At 46.6% G+C, this 21,442-nt stretch overlaps 1 protein-coding gene across 1 annotated transcript; it reads left to right on the top strand.

Moving 5' to 3' along the window:
• Positions 1-494: 494 nt before the first annotated feature.
• Positions 495-4,251, top strand: ZC3H10 (zinc finger CCCH-type containing 10). Its single transcript, XM_029594736.1, has 2 exons — positions 495-723; positions 2,008-4,251. Exon 2 carries the CDS (start codon positions 2,066-2,068, stop codon positions 3,254-3,256), a length of 1,191 nt encoding a protein of 396 aa, XP_029450596.1. The 5' UTR covers positions 495-723; positions 2,008-2,065; the 3' UTR covers positions 3,257-4,251.
• Positions 4,252-21,442: the final 17,191 nt, after the last annotated feature.

Genomic DNA, 21,442 nt, shown 5'->3' with positions numbered 1-21,442 from the left:
TGCCTACATACTGGTATTTCTGTGTACGAAGGTATACCTGTGCTAATTTAAAAAATGACTCAGGAGTCGGGTAGTACCTAAGCTCCTTCAATAAATTGGTTAGGCTATAAGGTGCCACCCGACTCCAGTCATTTTTTTTTTTTTTTGGTACACCAGACTAACAGGATTATGCCTCTGAAGATTTGTGCTAATTAATTTCCTGTTTGTGACTGTAATACCAGAGACCACGAAAAGGTTCCCACATCGTACCGCTTGCGTAATATGTGGTGCTGCTTTAAAGTAGCAGAAACAGCACTACAGCTCCCACAATTCAAGAGACTGGGGATTCATCGGAATTGGAATTCCTACATCCGGGGCATCTGGTGAGCGACGGCAGGAGTCGCGAGAGGAACGTGTGTCTGGGCTACTTATTGGCCGGGCGGCGGCGGAAGTCCTGCCCGCCGCCGCCCCCCCCCCCCCCCCCCCCCCCCCCCCACTAGCGAGGGACCATAGAGTTGGCATAAGGGGCTAAGGTGTCCATCCGGCGCGGTCTTTATTTGTGTTCCTGCGGTGTCGTCGCTCGGCGTCCGCAGCTGCCGCCGCCGCTGAAAAAAAAAAGGACGCGCGCGTGCGTGCGCCCCTGCCCGCTCCTCCGTTTGCTTTTCCGCCGCAGCGTCTTTGTCTAACCGCCCGCTCCGCCCTCCCTCCTCAGCCGCCGGCAGCGCGCAGCGCGGGGGCTGGAAGGTCAGTGCAGGCCGCGGGGAGGGAGGGAGAGAGAGGGCCGCGGGGTGTAGCAGCCTCCCGGCCTTTTTGCTCGGTTACTGACCTGAGAAATTTAGAGGGCGGTTGAAGGAGTCTTGAGATTTTTAAATAGTGAATGAGAAGAGCGGGGCTGTCAACCTGGGTCGACATTTATGAAAATCTGGGACACGTACAGAGAAGCCTTTAGCGGCGGGGAAGCGAAGGCATAGCTGGAAGCAGAGGAGGTTTTTTTGTTTTGTTTTTGTTTTAACTATTGCCACAATGCAGGAAAAAGGGGCAGCAGGGATCTGTCAGGCTGCATTAAATGTTATTTTTCTGTAGATGCTCCCGTCACAAATCTGGTCCTGTCTCACCGGCGCCAGAATTCCAGGGATTCCCGGTCTCTTCCGATCAGCAGGCATCGAATAGTTCTCTTTTGATCCTCAAAACATCATCCTGGAGTCCCTACATCAGGGCTTCCCAAACCTGTCCTGGGGATCCCACGGCCAATTGGGCTTTCAGGATATCCACAATGAATATGCATGAGATAAATTTGCACATCATAGAGAATTGGTATATGCAAGTTTATCATATACATATTTATTGTGGGTGTCCTGAAAACTGACTGGCTGTGAGGTCCCTAGGGCAGATTTGGGAAGTTCTGCCCTACACATTTCTTGAAGTATAGGCTCTTTAATCCAAACCCCAGAACAAGTAATGGTGGGGGAGGGCACAGAAAGTTAAAACTCACATCCCAAATAATTTTGTACTATTTGCAGGTTATAGACTGATGGCCACCTAGTTAACTAGGCTAATTTAATTCAAATTAAGATTGTGGGGCAAGTAGAAATGCCTAATTTTGCAGTGTCTAGATTGTCCACAGATTGATGGTATATAAAATAAATAAATAAATGCTCCAAGTGCCACAAAAGTGTAGTCTAAATAGAACAGGTAAAACACATAACATAGACATTTTAAACATATTCTGTCTGAGAACAAGCATTTCAACTGAACAGTGAAAAAAATAAGGTGGCTGGCAAAGTGGCCAAGTCTGGTAACTTGCAGGGCTGGGATGTTGTAAGAGAGAAAATAAAACACCTGCAAGAAGCAGTGAGGAGAATTTGGACCTAGATGTGGGCTAAAATACTGCAGGACAGAGACAAACTGAATTGTGCCTAAATGTTGAGTGCTGGAGCAGTAGAGACTCTCCAGAACATTTCAGCAGCTTTATAACCACCTTGTCCTGGTGCAAGTTTTAATAGCTGTAACTGATGTTCTCTCTTACAGCTGTTCGCAGAGCGCTTCTTTTGCCGGTGCTGCGCAGATATTGAGCGTGGGGGGAAAAATGCCAGACAGGGATAACTATGTAAACAGCAGCAGCAGCGATGAAGCAGCAGCCAGCACAGAGGACATCTGCAGAGATTTCCTGCGCAATGTCTGCAAGCGCGGTAAACGTTGCCGATTCCGCCACCCTGAAGTGGCCGAGGTATCTGACCTGGGTGTGCGCAAGAATGAGTTCATCTTCTGCCATGACTTTCAGAACAAAGAGTGTGTGCGCCTGAACTGCAGGTTTATTCATGGCAGCAAGGAGGATGAGGAATACTACAAGAAGTCAGGGGAGCTCCCCCCTCGCCTCCGCCAAAAAGTAGCTGAGGGCTTAGGGCTTGACCCCACAGACCTCCCCAACAGCAAAAGTGAGGTCCCGATATGCCGGGACTTCCTGAAGGGTGACTGCCAGAGAGGTGCCAAGTGCAAGTTCCGCCACCTGCAGAGAGATTATGAGTATGGTTATGAGTATGATGCCAGAAATATGGCTATAATCAACCAAGGTGTCAGATTTGATCGCTATGACCCTTACACTGGGATGTATGAGGCTGAGCGCTATGATGAGCTTGACCCAGTTCTGAAGAGGAGGCGAGTGGACGGGATGCGCTACGAGAGCTATGAGTACAGTGTTGCAGCGCCGCGCTCTGTGGAGTACCATGCGCTGGAGGAGGAGAATGGGATGTTGCGCAAGCGTGTAGAGGACCTAAAGAAGCAGGTCTCAAATCTGGTGGCCACCAACGAAGTGCTGCTGGAGCAGAATGCTCAGTTCCGTAACCAGGCGAAAGTCCTGAGCCTGGGTTCCAGTGCCACTGCTACAGAGCAGACATTAGCACCCACTGTGGGCACGGTGTCCAACTACAACCACACTATTGCGCAAACGCATACCACTCTAAGCAGCCAGGCCTTGCAGCCACGTCCTGTTTCCCAGCAGGAACTGGTGGCTCCAACCGGAGCCCCAGCTGCGCCCCAGGCCAGTGCAGCACCCTTGATGAATCCAGAGATCACCCCACTTTCTGCTGCCCTGGCTCAGACCATTGCACAAGGAATGGCCCCTCCTGTTTCAATGGCTCCTGTAGCGGTGTCTGTGGCACCAGTGGCTGTTTCAATGGCCCAGCCACTGCCAGGAATTACCATGAGCCATGCCACCACACCCATGGTAACCTACCCAGTTGCATCTCAAGGCATGCGCATTACAGCTATGCCCCACTAATTTTTACAAGTTGTGTGTATACTAGTAGTGCAGAAGATTACATGTTAATGTTTTTTTCTTTTTGTATAGATTAAATGATAGCCACTGTGTGTGTGTGGTGATTGGGGATAATTTGGCAGAAGATGTGAAGTGGGAAAGCTATTAAGTGTAAACAGAAGTCAATATAATACTTTATGTATTGGGGGGGGGGGATGGGGGGGTGGCAGGGCTAGGATGACTTGCGATGTAGCATGAGAAGAGTGCCATCTTGTTAAGATTCCTCCCAATTCCAGGCAGTGGGATGTGCCCATCATCTTGGCAGCAGGAAGGCATGAAAGGCGTTGGATCCATCTGTCACCAGTATCCTGAGTTAGCCATTGGTATCTCCAGAGTGAAACCCTAGAATAACATATCTGCCTCCTCAAGCAAGCAATGTTCTTTGATCTCTTGATCCTATACACTGCTCCCAACCATAGTATACCTCAGACCTTTTCAGATGCTTTTGTTAACTGTCATCTAACACCCTAGATTCTCTTCCCTACAGAAAATCCTTTCACTTCATTTGTTTTGGGGCTCTAGAACTGTTTTCCATTGAGCTAAGTATAAAAGTAGAGTCTGCAAAAAGCTGCTGGTTAAGAACATCCTTGGTGATCATTTAATCTGGAACCGGAATGGGTATGCCCAAGGGGAGTCCAATTATCCAGGCTCTCCTCGTACCCTAGGAAGATTATGCTTCTTTAGTCCATTAGCACTTTTTTCATGTGAGAAACTTCCTGCATTAGAGCAGTCAAACTTCTGGATTTCCCTTGGTAGCTGCCTTGCATGATTATCCTCTCAGGAGATTACTAACTGATCCCAGGCCTTTCCCACCCCTTGCTCCCATATGTTACATCATTCTGCCCAGGGACTCTCTTATTTTGCTAGTTTCTGTAAAAAAAAAAAAAAAGCATGAGCCTAACAATGGAGTAATAGCTTAGAAGATTTCTTTTGTTTAATTTAGTTTTTCTGTGTATTACTGAGATCCTTCATCTCACTGTTAGTGCAGGGCTTTGGGACTCGGCCACAAACAGTGCATGAAGTTTAAATTATAGTAAAAGATAAAAGGTTTGCTGTTGAAGTAGTAAGGGTAATTGGGGAGTGGAAGGTTTTGTTTTGTTTTCTGGGGTGTATTTGTGTACGTGTTTTTTGGTTTGTTTTTTTTTTGTTGTACAAATTAACTTTTAAAGCCTGTAATGAAAATCCCTAGAGAATTTTACTGACCACACTGCTACTTTGCCCATTCTCTTGAATGTGAAGCTTTTCTTGCAAGTTATTTCTTTCTCCTTTGGCCCCTTGAAGCATATTATAACACCCCTTTATCCATAAACTTTGCCCAGTTTTTATTTTTAATGCTTACCATCTCAAGTTTGCTCTTGCTTTTGAAGAGTCTTATGTGTGTTATCTTTTGCTTTAAATTTGATATCTCTCCAAAAACGTTGAATTGATACATCTAGTAAAGTAGTGAATTGAATGTAAAGTTTGCAGCCATTATATAAAAAATGTCCCCTCCCAACAAAGCCTCCCTGTATGTTTCTGGATTCTACTTCTGTTTTTTGTTTTTTTTTTATTATTGAATGTGATTTAAAATGTGTATGGCAGAAACTTAGCAAAGATCATCAGAATGCCCACTGAAAAGAAGAAAATCCATGCCATTTGATTATTCAGGTTTTTTTGTTTTTTTTCCAAATTGGGGGAGGAGGGAGCATGAAAAAAATGGGATAAAACTAGCTGCAGCTTGCTTGTGTGTGGAGGGTTTTTTTTTTGTTTGTTTTGGAGTCATGTGTATAATAAAATGGTAATCAGTTTGGGCTGAGCCCAGGCAGTCTTGCATTGGTCTGTGCTATCTTTCATATCAGCTGTGTCTGATCTAGAACTGGTGTATTATCTAGATGGAGAACCAATCCAATCATGTGATAGTTGTAAATGATGGATTCAAAACAAGGGCAGCAACCACCAAAAAGTAAAGCTTCACCTCAAAGCTCACTTGCAAATATGAGGAGCATAGTCAGACCTGCTTCAGAGTATCACAGTCTCTCTTGCACATGCCCATATTTCCCATGGCCCCTGTCCATGGATCATTGTGGAACTATTCTGAGCATGAGCTTACGCAGTAGCGCACTGATGGCATAATGCCCCTGTGTCGCTCCATGGTGAGACCGCACCTTGAATACTGTGTACAATTCTGGTCGCCGCATCTCAAAAAAGATATAGTTGCGATGGAGAAGGTACAGAGAAGGGCAACCAAAATGATAAAGGGGATGGAACAGCTTCCCTATGAGGAAAGGCTGAAGAGATTAGGGCTGTTCAGCTTGGAGAAGAGACGGCTGAGGGGGGGGATATGATAGAGGTGTTTAAAATCATGAGAGGTCTTGAACAGGTAAATGTGAATCGGTTATTTACTCTTTTGGATAATCGAAAGACTAGGGGCACTCCATGAAGTTTTTAAAAAGGGTTCTGGGGTGATCCAGGAAACTACAGCCAGTGAGCCTGATATCAGTGCCAGACAACATGTTAGAAACAATAATTAAAAAGAAAATTACTGAATTTATAGATAATCTTAGTTTAATGGAAGTCTTGCCTTACCAATCTGCTACATTTTTTAAAGGTGTAAATAAACATGTGGCTAAAGGTGAGCCAATTGATATAGGGTATCTGGATTTCCAGAAAGCGTTTGATAAAGTCCCTCATGACAGACTTCTGAAGCAGTTAAAAAGAAATGGGATAGGAAGCAATGTGCTATTGTGGATTGGGAACTGGTTAAAAGTAGGGCTAAATGGTGCAGTTTAGCATACCAGGCTGAAACAGACTTGAGTAATGGATAATAATCTAATACCACTGCAAACTGGTTGAGCGGGAGGTGACAAAGGGTAGTTGTAAATGAAGTTCACTGAGGAAAGGGGCATTACTGGTGTATGCCAATTCTGTTGAACATTGTCATTGCCTATATTGTCTATTTCCTAAATCCAGTCCTGAATATCACTAATAAAAATGTTCAACAGAATTGGATGCCAGATTCTGAAAGTGCCCAAAAATGCTCCCTCTGCTGATTTCTGGGTGTGAAAACCCCCATCCCCAAACCTCTGCCTATGGGCACCATAATCTTAAATCCAGCCCTGGTGATTTTGCAGAAGGGCTATCTGGAAAAGTTGGCCTTGATGATGACAAAGTCTGCAACAGGTGTGGGAAGTGAGGGATCTAACAAAGCTTGAGGAACGGTCTAGAGTCTGGCAACTAAGATTTAATGTTAAAAATGGTAAGATCATGCGTTTGAGTTGCAAAATCCCAAAGAAGCCATGTGGCATAGGAGATGACGTTCTATGCACAAAACAAGAGCATGATTTGGAGGTCATATTTATAATTTTAAGGTGGCCAGTTAAAGCAATGGCAAAAGCCAGAAGGATGCTTGGGTGCATAGGGAGAGGAATAGCCAGCAGGAAAAAAAAAAGGTGGTATTGCCTTTGTACAAGTCATTGGTGAGACCTCTTTTGGAGTATTGTGTACAACTAGCTGAAACTTGTTGAAATTCCCCAGAAGACCCTATTCACAGTGTTCCATCTAGTGTAATCCCTGCACTTTCATCTTTCTCAGCTTGACCCCAGCACATTCTTTCCCTCTTCTCAGTCCATCCCCAGTACACTGGCATCCTCCACCCCAGCACACCCTTCCCCTTCCCCAGTCTGACCCTAGTCACTGTGACATCCCCCACACTCCAGCATGTCCTGACCTCCTGCCCAACCTCAGCCCAGAATTCTTACAATCCCTGTCCCTAACCCAACCCCAGCACACTTTGACCAACCTCTCCCAAGCTTGACACCAGCACACTGATCCCTTCACCAGACTGACTCCAGTACCCCTTTTCCCAATTCCCCACTCACTGGTCCATCCCCAGCCTAAACTCAGCACACCCTGACCCTCAGTAAAAGCTTAATTCCAGCACTTCCTTCTTTCCCGATCTGCCCAGCCCCTGCACACTCCTTAGTCACCTTGCTAACCCAAACCCAGCATGCTCTGATCTCTCTTACCTCCCTAACCTGGACCTAGCACAATTTGACCCTCCATATCCAGGCTGACTCTACATTCCTGCCCCCTCTCTGTGCTCCAGACCCAGCACACTCTGACCCTCCACTCCGCAGCCCAGCCCTGGTACACTGCCAACCTTCCTCAGTCTGCCCCCTCCAGGCCTCCTCAATGTTGCATCCTTGTACCATAGCCCCTTATCTCCATCTTGGCTGGATGGAATATATCAACTTCCCAACATCAAAACCAGTGAGTTTAGGGCTGGCACAACCCACTTTGCAAGCCATGCACTTGCACAGGGCGGCAGCTCTGAGGGGAAGCGGCCTGGGGACACCAGCATACAAAATGGAGCGGAGGCCACATGGCTACTGTACCCTAGTAGAGAAAAGGTTCTGGGCCACCCATGGCATAGAAGACCCTAAGGAAACTTGTGTGCTCAGATTTAAGCAGTGAATTGGGTGGGGGTAACCCAAACCCCTGACCAATCTGATGTAGCAACATGTGGATCCCTTGCGCGAGCCAACAGCAGCAGCAGTGTTTCAGAGAAGCCGTCTTCTACAGTTGAGGGTCTGGTCTTGCGTTAGGAGCTGCAAAATCTCACTGCTCCTTTCATGAGACTGGCTCCGTGGCAACAGGAGCCAGTCTCCTGAAACGTGGCTGCCGGCTCATGCTACATTGGATCAGGCAGGGTTTAGGGTTAACCTTGCCCAATCCTATGCCAAATCTGAGTAGGCAAACCTCACTTAGGCTCTTCTATGTCACGAGCAGCCTGGAGCCTTTTCTCTACTAAAGCTGCTGGCGGGTTGGATTCTGCCAGGCAGCCCCATGGCCTCCACTCCATTTTGACAAGGAGGAAGAGCCTGGGAAGAGAAAAGAGGCAGGAAGTGACTGGGTAAGAAGGCAGGAGAAGGAAGAAATTGGGGAAAGCATAGTAAAGGATGAGAAGGGAGGAAAGAGCAGGTGAGGGAGAGGGTGAGAAGAGTCTCTTGAAGGGAGTGGAGGAAAAGCTAGGATAATGAGAAAAGAGGGTGGGAAGAAGGAAAAGGCTGAGATAGTGACTCACTAAGGGATGAGGGAGGGAAGAAGGGGTAAAAGTGGGGGAAAGAGCCAAGATAGTGAGAGGGGAAGAAGAGCTGAGGTAGTGAGACTGTGGACTGCCCGGTGGCCCCCATCTCTCCAGCAGCCAAAGTGGAGTGGAGACCACCTTGTGATCCCGACCCAATGGAGGACATAGTGAAGAGGTGGGCCCAGGGCTGCTGGGGGAGCAAGTGGAAGAAAAGAAGATGAGGCCCATGTGTGTGTGAGAGATCATATATATATGTGTGTGTGTGTGTGTGAGACAGAAGCAGCATATGAGAGAGCTAGTTTATGTGTGTGGGGAGTATGCGAGAGAGAGCATGTGTCTGTGTGTGAGCATGTGTGTGAGATGGAGCATGTATGTATGTGTGTGTGCACGTGCATGTGTGGAAGAGAGGGATTGTGTGCATCTGAGAGAGGAAGTATGAGGGTGTGAGCATGAATATGTATAAGGGAAAGTAAGTGTGTGTGAATATATGAGAGAGAGGAGAACGTTTGTGTGTCCTCCCATGCCTACTAATCACAACAATATTAGGATGACTGGAAATTGAAATTTCACAGGTATGGAAAGTTTTATTAATCCTTATTAGTTTTAATTATTTGGTGCTATTTGATGTGTCTGCTGTTTTGGAACATTTTGCTGGTGTTTGGGAAATTAAAAAAAATCAATGTATATGAGTTTTTAATTATTGGATTTTTATTTTTATGTCTTGAAATTTTTATTTTTGTTATTAATATGGTTTTTACATTGTTGCACTGCAATCAGAGTCTGGCTTGTTGCAGATTCCAGTTCACTTTTTTCTGTATTTATACACCTATGGTCTCTTCTTTTTATTCGGTATTTCTTGATGGTCTGTCTGTGTTCTGCACGTGTGACCAAGGTGAGGTATTCAGCTAGCGTGTAGTTTCTGTATAGGGATCTATAGCTGTCTGGCTTGCTCTGTTTTCCTAATAAGAGGTGTATTGATATTTTAGGACCTGGTGTAATATTTGCAGATTATCTTTTCATAGGTAGGATTGTTTTTGATTGAGTGCTGGCAGTTAGTGCTGATTTGGCATAGGAGGTTTACTATATTGTAAGTCAGTTTATTCATGGCTTTCTGAGCGTCAAACCCACATCCAGCACGCGTTACAATAGGCCTAATACCATATGGGTATTTTTGCAGGGTTTTCTGGTTGGTGCCACAGCATGTAAACATAATTAATATACAGGTTGCTGTAGTGATATTTTACCTTAGAAGTCTGTTCTCAGAATGTTCTTTTTAATGTAAAATCTGTTGTTATAAATGCAAAATGTTTAAATGTGTGTAGAGGACTGGGGTGGAGGGAGAAGAATGAACTGGAAGACATTGGGGGGGCAGCACAGTAATTGTTCGCAAAGGACAGCAAAAAAGCTAGTACCGGAACTGAGTGAGTTGTATGCACACCACAGCTTGTAGGGCTGTTGGGGGGGCTTCTTTCTTAGGCCTGGATTCACCATTCTGTCGCAGAATGGTGAATCCAGTGAAAATGGAGGGGGGGGGGGGGCGTGGGGGCGAAGGGAGGGGCGGGCCTGCGAAAGCCGGCAGCCTTCGCACCACTGCGGTGTTTTCGCTGCTGGCTATTGGGCGCGCTATTGGTGACAATAACGTTACTAACCTTATCGCCGCCAGTGAAGACACCGCCAAGTTCGCCTCCTCGCCACCCCGACTCCTCCCCTCGCCACCCCGACTCCGCCCTCAGCATGCTAGCGCACGCGAAAAGGGCCTTTTCGCGTGCGATAGAGGCTTATCGCACGTGATAAGCTTTTGAAAATGACCCCCCTTTAGTGAGATGTACTGTTGTTTATAGGCTTGCAGGGTTGGGCTCCTTCAACAACCATTCCAGTCAGCCCTGACACTGATGTGCATTCCTCTCCCCGTGACGCGCAATGGTCAGCACAACCACTGCTGCCAGCTTGTGTCCATGAGTCTGCGGGGACTGAAACTCCACAGGCTCCCATGACCCACAGAACAGCTGCACATATGCTGGAGCTCGATTGCATCACTGGCTCATTGTAGCTAGCTATACTCAGTGTCTACACTTGCAAGGTAGCTGGATAGGGTGGTGATTGGTGGAGTGCACATGTAAGTGCTTAGGGCTGAGAGGGGGGTTGTATGGCTATGGGAGTGTGTGTGCTTCAGTGTATGTGGCTGGGCTGGGGTGTAGCTGGGTGTGCGTTATGGGCTCTGGGTGCCTACATGTGTGTGACCAGGCAGGTATGGAAGGGGTGTGTGAATGGCTGGAGGGCTGTGGTTTGGTGTGAGGGGTTGAATGGATTTGGTGTGAATGACTGGGCAGTATGGAGGCTGAGCAAGTGGCTGGGGAGGGGGTGGATGGGGCGTGGGCATCAGTGGTCATGGGGGCCTGGGTATCTGTGAAGAGCTGTGGGTTGACGTGAGGGGATGAATAGGTTTGGTTTGTAAGACTGGGGTGATACGTAGACTGTTTGTGTGTGGAGAGCTGGGGTTAAGGTGGGGGATATAGAGGGTGTGTGCATGCATAAGTGGCTGGGTTGAAGTGGTTGTGTGTGGAGCGGTTAGGTGGGATTGGTGACTAGGAAGAGGGGAAAGGAATATGGCTAGGAATTTTTATAAGTGGATATGCCTGGTTAGATGGGTTGGATTTGGATAGCCTGGGGGCATATGGAAGGAATGTGCAGTTTAGGAGGTTTTGGGGGGAGGCCATGGTACAAGGCACACAGCTAAGTTTTTGTGACAGGCTCCTCTGATCCCACTCTTCTTTCCCCTTGGCACTTACCTGGATCTGCTAATGCTGGTTGTAGCGTGCACCTCAGTGTGGTGTGCCACAGGTCCAACCTCTAGCTGGCATGCGTTTTGTGGCCAGCAGGACCTGATGTGTCTGCCTGCCACATTGCTGCATGCTGGGATTTTAGCATTGAGTGGGATGCGGAGACTGGGCTTTGCCACAGCTCCAGTGGGGGGGGGGGGGGGAGGGGGGTTCATGGTCCTGTTCCTGTGGACTACGATGATGAGGGCTACTGTGAGTCCAGCCGCCTATGGGGACCTGCACAGTGCAGGTAGTCATGGCATTCCAAGCAGATGTTCGTGGTGCTGGCAGAGGCCAGAGGCTGCCATGTGTACCTGATAAGGTGTGCATGTGCTCCCCACCAGCTATACTTAAAAAGTAGCCAATGTAGGAAGGATACGATGTAGTCAGGTACAGTGGCTGGTGAGTTGCAGATGTATGCCAAAAACACACACACACCTCTCTAACCACCATGTCTGCTCTCTCCTTTATATTCCACGGTAGCTGGATCTCTCAGGGACTGGTGGGCTACACATGCACATTGGGACACACATATGCACCCGGGGGCAGATTGCAGGAAAATATCATCCAGGGGGATTTTTTCAAAACTGGTCCATGGGATATCTGACTCTCTCATGCACTTTCCCTGCAGACCATGTGTCAACAGCTCCCAAAAGCATGTCAGGTCGACCCTGGAACCTAGCAGAATTGACTTAAAATTAGGGATGTGAATCGTGTCCTCGATCGTCTTAACGATCGATTTCGGCTGGGAGGGGGAGGGAATCGTATTGTTGCCGTTTGGGGGGGTAAAATATCGTGAAAAATCGTGAAAAATCTAAAAATCGAAAAATCGCAAAACTGGCACATTAAAACCCCCTAAAACCCACCCCCGACCCTTTAAATTAAATCCCCCACCCTCCCGAACCCCCCCCAAATGACTTAAATAACCTGCGGGTCCAGCGGCGGTCCGGAACGGCAGCGGTCCGGAACGGGCTCCTGCTCCTCAATCTTGTTGTCTTCAGCCGGCGCCATTTTCCAAAATGGCGGCGAAAAATGGCGGCGGCCATAGACGAACATGATTGGACGGCAGGAGGTCCTTCCGGACCCCCGCTGGACTTTTGGCAAGTCTCGTGGGGGTCAGGAGGCCCCCCACAAGCTGGCCAAAAGTTCCTGGAGGTCCAGCGGGGGTCAGGGAGCGATTTCCCGCCGCGAATCGTTTTCGTACGGAAAATGGCGCCGGCAGGAGATCGACTGCAGGAGGTCGTTCAGCGAGGCGCCGGAACCCTCGCTGAACGACCTCCTGCAGTCGATCTCCTGCCGGCGCCATTTTCCGTACGAAAACGATTCGCGGCGGGAAATCGCTCCCTGACCCCCGCTGGACCTCCAGGAACTTTTGGCCAGCTTGTGGGGGGCCTCCTGACCCCCACGAGACTTGCCAAAAGTCCAGCGGGGGTCCGGAAGGACCTCCTGCCGTCCAATCGTGTTCGTCTATGGCCGCCGCCATTTTTCGCCGCCATTTTGGAAAATGGCGCCGGCTGAAGACAACAAGATTGAGGAGCAGGAGCCCGTTCCGGACCGCTGCCGTTCCGGACCGCCGCTGGACCCGCAGGTTATTTAACTCATTTGGGGGGGGTTCGGGAGGGTGGGGGATTTAATTTAAAGGGTCGGGGGTGGGTTTTAGGGGGTTTTAGTGTGCCGGCTCACGATTCTAACGATTTATAACGATAAATCGTTAGAATCTCTATTGTATTGTGTTCCATAACGGTTTAAGACGATATTAAAATTATCGGACGATAATTTTAATCGTCCTAAAACGATTCACATCCCTACTTAAAATATCTCCAAAATAAACTTCACATTTTACCTAAATAACTAAGAAATAGACCACAATCTAGACCAGAGGTGAGCAAACAGAGCCCCGTTCCATCCATGCAAATCTGTTGGGCCCCACAAAAGTCTGCTTATATCTCTATGAAAGGGAAGATTAGAAGCATAGAAACATGATGGCAGAAAAAGATCATATGACCCATCCAGTCTGACCATCCGTCCAATTAATTTAGCATTACAATTCCCATCACTTTCCTAGAGATTCCCTGTATTTATCCCATGCTTTCTTGAATTCAGATACTGTTGTTGTCTGGGAGGTTGTTCTACATATCCACCACCCTCACGGTAAAGAAATATTTCCTAGGATTACTCCTGAGTCTATCCCCTTTCAATCTCATTCACTGACTGCTTTTTGTAGAGCCTCCTTTCCATTGAAAAAGGCTCACCTCCTGTGCATGGAAACCTTTGAGATATTTGAATGTCTCTGTCATATCTCTCCTATCTCTCCTTTCCTCCAGGGTATACATGTTTAGATCTTTAAGTCTATCCCCATATGCTTTAGAATGAAGACCATTGACCAATTTAGTAGCCACCATCTGGACCAACTCTATCCTGCTTATATCCTTTTGAAGGTGTGGTCTCCAGAATTGTACAAAGTATTCCAAATGAGGTTTCACCATGGACTTAACCAGGAGCAATATCACCTCTCTTTTTTCTGTTGACCATTCCTCATCCTATGCAGCCAAGCATATTTCTGGCTTTTACTGTCGCTTTATCCACCTATTTGGCCACCTTAAGATCATCCGATACAATTACCCCCAGATCCTGTTCTTCCTTTGTGCTCAGAAGAATTTTACCTCCAATACTGTACCTTTTCCTTGGTTTTTTTGCATCTTAAATGTATTACTCAGCATTTTTTAGTACTAAATCTTAGCTGCCAGATCTTAGAGCATTCCTCAAGCTTCGCTAAATCCCACCTCATGTTTTCCATACTTTCCTGGCTGTCCACCCTGTTACAGATTTTGATATCATTGGCAAAAAGACAAACCTTTTCTGACAATCTGTTATGCTCAGGCTTGTTAACCCTTGGCCGACGGGAGGATGGTATACCTTTCGGAGGATCCATGGGTTCTCTCGTCGGGTGGCGAGGCAGCGCAGAAGACGGGACCAGCTAACCCTCGGCACTGGAGACTGAGGTGACTGCGGAGGCAGATGAAGAGACGAGAAGAGATGCTGTGTCTTCACCACTGGAAGTCTGTGGTCCCCCCAGGAGGAGCCCATAGGGACCCAGACTGCTGGGACTTAGGCGGACCTTTGAGAGGTCAGGGTGTCGGTGCAAGGGCTGACTGGAGCTTCGCCCTGGAAGCCCGCGGTCCCCCCGGGAGGAGTCTGTAGGGACCCGGGCCGCTGGGACTTAGACGGGCCCTTGGAGACGGTAATCTAGAAGGAGTCCTAGGTCGAGTGCCAGAGGGTCGTCGCTCACCAGTCTGAGGCCACACACTGAAGGATCACCACTTGCCAGTTCGAAGTCACACACCTGAGAATCACCGCTTGCCAATCCGGTCGTACACCAGAGAATCACCATAAGCCAATCCGAAGTCAGGAACTGGGAACACCAAGACGAAACAGGTACAGGATCCAAAGCTCAAGGAACTCACCAAAGCAAGCAGACTAGACAGCGCTGGAGGACGTTGCCAAGTCACTGGATGAGCAGAGAAAGCTTCCTTTTATACTTCCCCTGCCTAGGCTGATCAGGAATAGGTGAAGCCAGTTAAAGGATTAGGTCCCTTTAAATCTGAAGAGGAGGCACGGCCTCGCGCCTAAGGATGGCGGCGGCCATTTTGGATTTTCCCCCGCGGAGGAGAGACGCCGCTGGACACCGCGAGGGGGGAGCAGGACGGCTCCCCCTGCAGCGAGCAGCACCGGAGGCCGCACGGGAGCGACGGCCCGTATCAGAGCCCTCCCCCGGGGCTCCTGCGGCGAGGGAACGTCGCGGACAATGTAGGGGGCCGCTGTCGTGGGGCGCCACGGCCACGGAACACAACACAATCCTTCCGTTATGTCGCTCACAAAAATGTTGAAAATAACCGGTCCAAGGATTGATTCCTGAAGCACACCACTAGTAACATCCCATTCCTCAGAGAAAACTCCATTTACTACTACCCTTTGTCACCTCCCACTCAGCCAGTCAATCACACCAGGATCCATACCAAGGGCACACAATTTGGGCCAGATCTTAAAATCTACACGCGGGCGTAGATTTGTTCGCACAACCCGGTGCGAACAAAATCTATGCCTGATTTTATAACATGCTCACGCTGCCGCGCACATGTTATAAAATCCAGGCTCGGCACAGGTGCACCTTGCGCGCGCTGAGCCCGAGGGGAGCCCCAATGGCTTCCCCCTTTCCCTCCAAGGCTGCTCCAAAATCGGAGCGGCCTTGGAGGGAACTTTTTTCCGGCGCCCCCACCTTCCCCTCCTTTCCCCTATCTAACCCACCCCCATCCCTAACTAAATCCCCCCCTACCTTTGCTCCAAAAGTTACGCCTGCCCGAGGCAGGCGTAACTTTTGGAGCAAAGGTAGCATTGAAGCATTGAAAAGGTGAGCCAGCGGAGCTGCCAGGACATCTCTTAGTACTCTCGAATGTATCCTATCCAGCCCTATTGCCTTATCTACTTAGTTTAGCTAGCGTCTCATGAACACACTGTTCTGAAAATCATTTGAGGTTTATCTCACTTCCAAAATTATTTGTGTTTGTTTTATGTGGTCCTGCTCCAGGCCCTTCCACAGTGAACATCAAACAGAAATATTTGTTAAGCACTTTTGCTTTTTTCTTATCAGCTCTTATATATACCTCCCCTTCACTTTTGAGTCTCACAATGCCACTTTTGCACATCCTTCTATCACTAACATACCTAAAAAAAAAAAGTCGTTCCCTCATTTTACCATATTTGCTATTTTTTCTGCTATTTGAATTTTTGCATTCCTGACTACTTTTCCAGCTTCTCTTAATTTTTCCAGATATTGTCGCTTATCTTCCTCGTTCTGCGATCTCTTGTAGTTTATGAATGCTAACCTTTTCTCCCTTAACTTTTCAGCTACTTCTTATAAAACTATTTCTCTTTTTCCTCTTCCCTTTTCCCTTTATTTACTTTCCTCACAAAAAGAATAGTTGCCCTCATGATATCACTTTTTAGTTTTGCCCACTCCCCTTCTACTTCCCCTATATTTTCCAATCAGCTAACGAATCCTTGAGGTTCTCCTCCCTTTTAAGAAAGTTAGTTTTTCTGAAGTCTAGGACCCTAGAATGAATTTTCATCTCTTGCATCTTAATATTGAACCACACCATCTGGTGGTCACATATCTATAAGCTATTTTATATCATATCTCTCTCTCTCTCTCTCTCTATATATATATATATATATAGAGAGAGAGAGAGAGAGAGAGAGATAGATACAGAAATTTTATTGGCACATACACAGTGAAAAACACAAAGACACACACTCTCTTTCTCAGACATTTTCTCACAGACACACCCACTCTCTCTCAGACATACCCACACATTGAACGTGAGGGTGTATGTGTGTCTGTGTCAGAGAGAAACACACACTCTCTCAGACACAAAGTGTGTGTCTCTTTCTCTGACCCAGAAACACAAGCACTCTCTCTCTGACACCAGAGTCGTAGTTAGCCTATGGCCAATATGGCCTCAGTCATAGACGCCTTTGCTGAAGGGCACCACTGGCCTACCACATGAATACCTGATCCACGGCGAAGGCCAGAAGTGCAGGAAGAATATGGGCTTGACCTTTCATACCCCAATCTGATCTAGCGGTTCCTCTTTCTTCTTCTGGCCCCGTTGAAACTTGAGCTCTGCTATTTTGAATCACAGATCTCTGAATCTACGGAGCCCTGTGCGGTTCAAAACTCAGCTGTTTGTATGTGCAGTTCAAACAGGAGTTATTTGAACAAATGGGCTCCATAGAGTCAGAGCCCCATGATTCAAATAGCTGAGATCCAGTTTCAACCACAAGGCTGAAAGAGGTGCGTGCAGAGGGCAGAAGTAGCCAACAAGCTTCTTTGAAAGGTTGGAGCAAGACAAGGAGGATATGGGGATTTGGGGGGTGAGCAGGAGAAGAACAGGGACTATGTGGGAGAGCAGGGGAAAAATGTGGGCTCAGGGATTTGGGTAGGGGGAGATCAGGTGAAGAATGAGAACTAGTGGGGATAGAGCAGGGAAAGATCAGAGCTGTTAATTGGGGATGGAGGACAGCAAGGGAAGAATGAGACCTGGGGAGAACAGAGGAATAACAGATCTTGAAAGAGAGATGGGAGCTGCATCTTGGGGATGGAGAGAACCAAGCCCAGTTTGATTGTGTATACCATGCATTTGAATGGGTGGTGGCAGCAGAAGAGGCCATGGAGCTGCCAGCAGCTGAAGAGGAAGAGAGCCGCAGGCCACTGGCAGAGTTCAACTTGCCAGCAGCCAAAATATGGAAAGGCTGTGATGTTCCCTTTAATCTGCATGCATGCTCACCCACACACAATTTTTCCCATAGATGCACACAGCTTCTACTTCCCCGCCCCCAGCTCAGAAAGGCTGGTGGGCCGTGGTGGAGCTCATCCCACTATGGCCCAAAATCAGGAAGAGGCTGTTTATGTGTGTATGTGAGTCTGTGTGTATGAGAGAGACAGCTTGTGTGCATGTGTATGTGTCTGTGTGAGAGCTTGTAAGGGGTCTGTCTGTAAGAGCCTACATGCATGTGTGTGTCTGTGTGAATCTGTATATGTGTGTGTCTGTGAGAGCCTATGTATTATGTATGTGTGTTCATGCTCTCATAGGCATGAACACACATACATAATGTGTCTGTAAGGGATAGAGAGCCTGTGTATGTGAGAACATAGGCATGTATATGACAGAGGGAATGTGTGAGAGAATGAATGTGTTATTGTGTGTGTGTGAGTGAGAGAAAGCAAATGAAGTTTGTGCGGCCCTACCTCCCCTAAACTCAACAATCTCAGGGTGACTGGAAATCAAAAGATCCTAGGTATGGAGAGCAGGAGATTTTTTAATCCTTATTAGTTTTAATTGGGTATGATTTGATATTTCTGCTGTTTTGAAATATTTTGGGTTTTTTTTTTTTTAGGAAAAATTGGAACATTTTTAATTATTGAATTTTTTATTCATCAGATATTTTGAAACATTTTATTGGTGTTTGGGAAATTTTGAATATTCTATTCATTAACTATGTTAAGATTAGTTTAGGGAGTTATTTTGCTATGGTTCAAAACAGGCCCCAATAATTGATAAATGTGGATCAAAACGTATATAGCACAGTTTAATACAGCATAAGCATAAGAATTATTAAGACCTAAAACACTGTAGCACTTTGTCTCTGGCTGGTGTTTGTAGCTCATCAGGCAAAAGACATCTGATTTCTCTAACGATTATTTTCTTAAGAGATAATACCGGTGAAAGAGTCTGGTACAGGATACCTCATTAATTGCCATAGTTTAACAAGCTCCAGATGACTAATGTCAAATTAAAACATCTAACTTGCAGACACTGGATTGAAGCCAGAGAGAATGAGATATAAGAAGCTGCAAGTGACAGCATTCTCTAGAACAAATGAAATCAGATCATACAGAAGAAGTAATTGTAGATAATAACAACTGCTACATATAGATTAAAATCTTACATGTTTCCAAAGGATCAGCCTGTGCTATCACATCCAGAAGCACACTTTCCCTCTCTCTTGCCCTGTTATTTCTCCTTAGACACTAACAGTAACATTTTCAAAACCCAGCACGCGCAAATACCAAACGATACGTGCATGGCTGGGCCGAGCGCACACCGACTACATTTTCAAAATAGCCTGGCCGGTACATGCGGAAGGGGTGGGCCGGGGGGGGCCAGCCGGGACAGCACCATTTTACACTGTCCTGGTGAAGCACGTGCTGGCAGCTGGCTAGTACGTGCAACTTACTTCTGCTGAAAGGAGCAGGCAAGTTTTGAAACAAAAAAAAAACCAAAACAGGGTAGGTAGGGTAGGTTTATGGGTTGGGGTGGAGAGGGGAAAAGGGGAGGTGAGTTAGGGAGATAGAGAACTGGGCAAAGGCCCGATCACATTGCCACTCGTGAGTTAAAAAATTCCCCCCCTGTGCGTGAGTCGGCCGATTACTGTTTTTATTTGTTTTATGAAACAATATATTTTTATTTGAGATATAATAACTGATTATCATGATGAAATATTTTTATGATACTCTTAGCTGATACCTGTTTACTTAACTTACTTGCAGATCCTATTATTTTGATTCTCACCTAGATGATAAAAGTCTGAATTGGTGCCGTCTTATTGGATCTTAGTTGCTATTCTCTTGAGTTCATGCTATCTGCGTGTCCATCCAATACTCAGGTAGTACTTTTTCTTTTTTAGAGAGAACTAGGATAGATTTTTGAAACAGGGATTTGTTTTTGTTTTTCACTTTTTGCACCACTGGGTGGGTGGAGGAGTATGTGCTACACCTAAGTTTAACTGTTCCATATACCTAAAAAAAAAAAAAAAGATTAGCAAGCTGTGCACTGCCAGTAGGAGATGTTGATAAGTAAATAGCTGAGACTATACTTCAATGCGGGGTGAAGAGACACCCAAAAACTGCACATGTGGAGCTGTTGTTATGCAGGCTACACTGAGCACAGTGAGCCTGACATTGAATACACAATGAAAGGTAGTCTATGTACTCTGATGAGTGGGTGGCCCCCAAAAAGTTAAACAGGCTGACCATGTGTACAACTTCCTGAATGGAGATCGCAACTGATGACAGAAGACACTGAGACCAAGCCGCGGAAGCTCCTGGCAGATTTAGAGGTATGCCTGCTAAGGATTTGGCAAGATTTATGGGTCAAATAAACCCCAGGTGTACTTGAGTTTAGATGGGGCTTAGGTGATATTGATAAAGGTCATGTGACCAATTACATAGCGAGAAGAATGGATTAATAGACTGCTTTTCATCTTTAGTGAAGGTATTTTGTACATTGCAGACTGAAGATGTGGAACTCTGAGGGAATGCCTGAAGGTAGCCACAGAGACAGGGAGATAGAGAGAGATTAATAATATTTAATGAGAGAATGATACAAAGAAAACTGATAGTGTTAAAGTTTGGATTTCTTCTCCTGAGTTTTATCCTTCATTATATTAGGCAGGAGTCAGTGCTGAAAGATATTGGGACATTATTAGGTCTGCTTGTCATTAGAAATTAATCCACAAGCTCTGATGCAATTAGGGATGCCAAAGAACATCTAGGATGCATATTCTTGTGTTCAACTCTATTTCCTGGACACATTTATGAACATTCTATACAAAAGACTGTTTGGTTTGATTGTTTTAATTTTTTATTGCTTTATATTGCATTTTACATGCTTAGTATTAGAATCATTCACAATATCACACAATATGATAATTATGGTAACATGCATGCACATAGTAAGTGTGAAATAGTATTCCCTCAGAATTTAACCCTTGGGATATTATTGGTCTCTCTTAATATTTCTAATTATACCATCTCATGCTTGGTATATCATAGAATGAATGCCCCATACGGCTAACTGCACACGTAGTAAATTTTCCTTGTCAAGAGAATATAAATGTAAATTATTTTCCCTGTTGACTGGACTGCCAATTTATGCTTATCTACACATTTTTTTCTTTCTTCATGCTTATTTCCAGACTTGTAGTGGGAAATGCATTATCAAGTACATTTTGAAAGCCCTGCGTGCGTGAATTACGGGGGTTACACGCGTGGCCAGGCCCTGCATGCACCATGTACATTTTCAGCAGGGCCCTGCCACACGCGTGACCCCTATTACGTGCCAAAGTGCTGGGCCTTTCAAAAGGGGCGGGCTAGGGGGCAGGGTCTGGGCGGGGTGGGGGTGGGGCAAGCCAGGACAGGGCAATTAGACACTGTCCTGGGAAAGTGCACACCAGCAGCTGGGCCAATGGAGCAGTAAGTATAAAAATAAAAAAATTGGGGCTAGGCAGTGTTAGGTTAGGGGTCAGGGAGGAGAGGGGAAGAGGGAGAAAGGATAGGGTTAGAGTTAGGGATGTTCCCTCCCTATCTGCTCTTTAATTGGAGTGGGCTGGAATGGGACTGGGAAAAAGAGCAATGGCGTCACCGCATGTAATTTGAAAATCCCCCCCCCCCCCGCGTGCACGAGTTGCGGGCCGCTCGCATGTGCATGTTCAGGTTTTAAAATCTGATGTGCATGTCCATGGACATCGTATTTTATAACATGCGCATGGCAATGCACTCAAATGTGTGGCCGATTTTAATCATCTGCGCACGCATGTGCAGGCGGGTGTCATGTCACTCCCGCAATGGGGGGATTTTAAAAAAAATACACGCGGCAATGCGAGTAGGTCTTTCCCAGTTCCCTCTCAGTCCACTCCAATTAAGGAGCG

Source organism: Rhinatrema bivittatum, chromosome 3, assembly GCF_901001135.1.
Source record: "Rhinatrema bivittatum chromosome 3, aRhiBiv1.1, whole genome shotgun sequence".
Classification (NCBI taxonomy): Eukaryota; Metazoa; Chordata; class Amphibia; order Gymnophiona; family Rhinatrematidae; genus Rhinatrema; species Rhinatrema bivittatum.
Note: the sequence above shows the minus strand (reverse complement) of the source record. Positions and strands in the feature narration are given on the sequence as shown.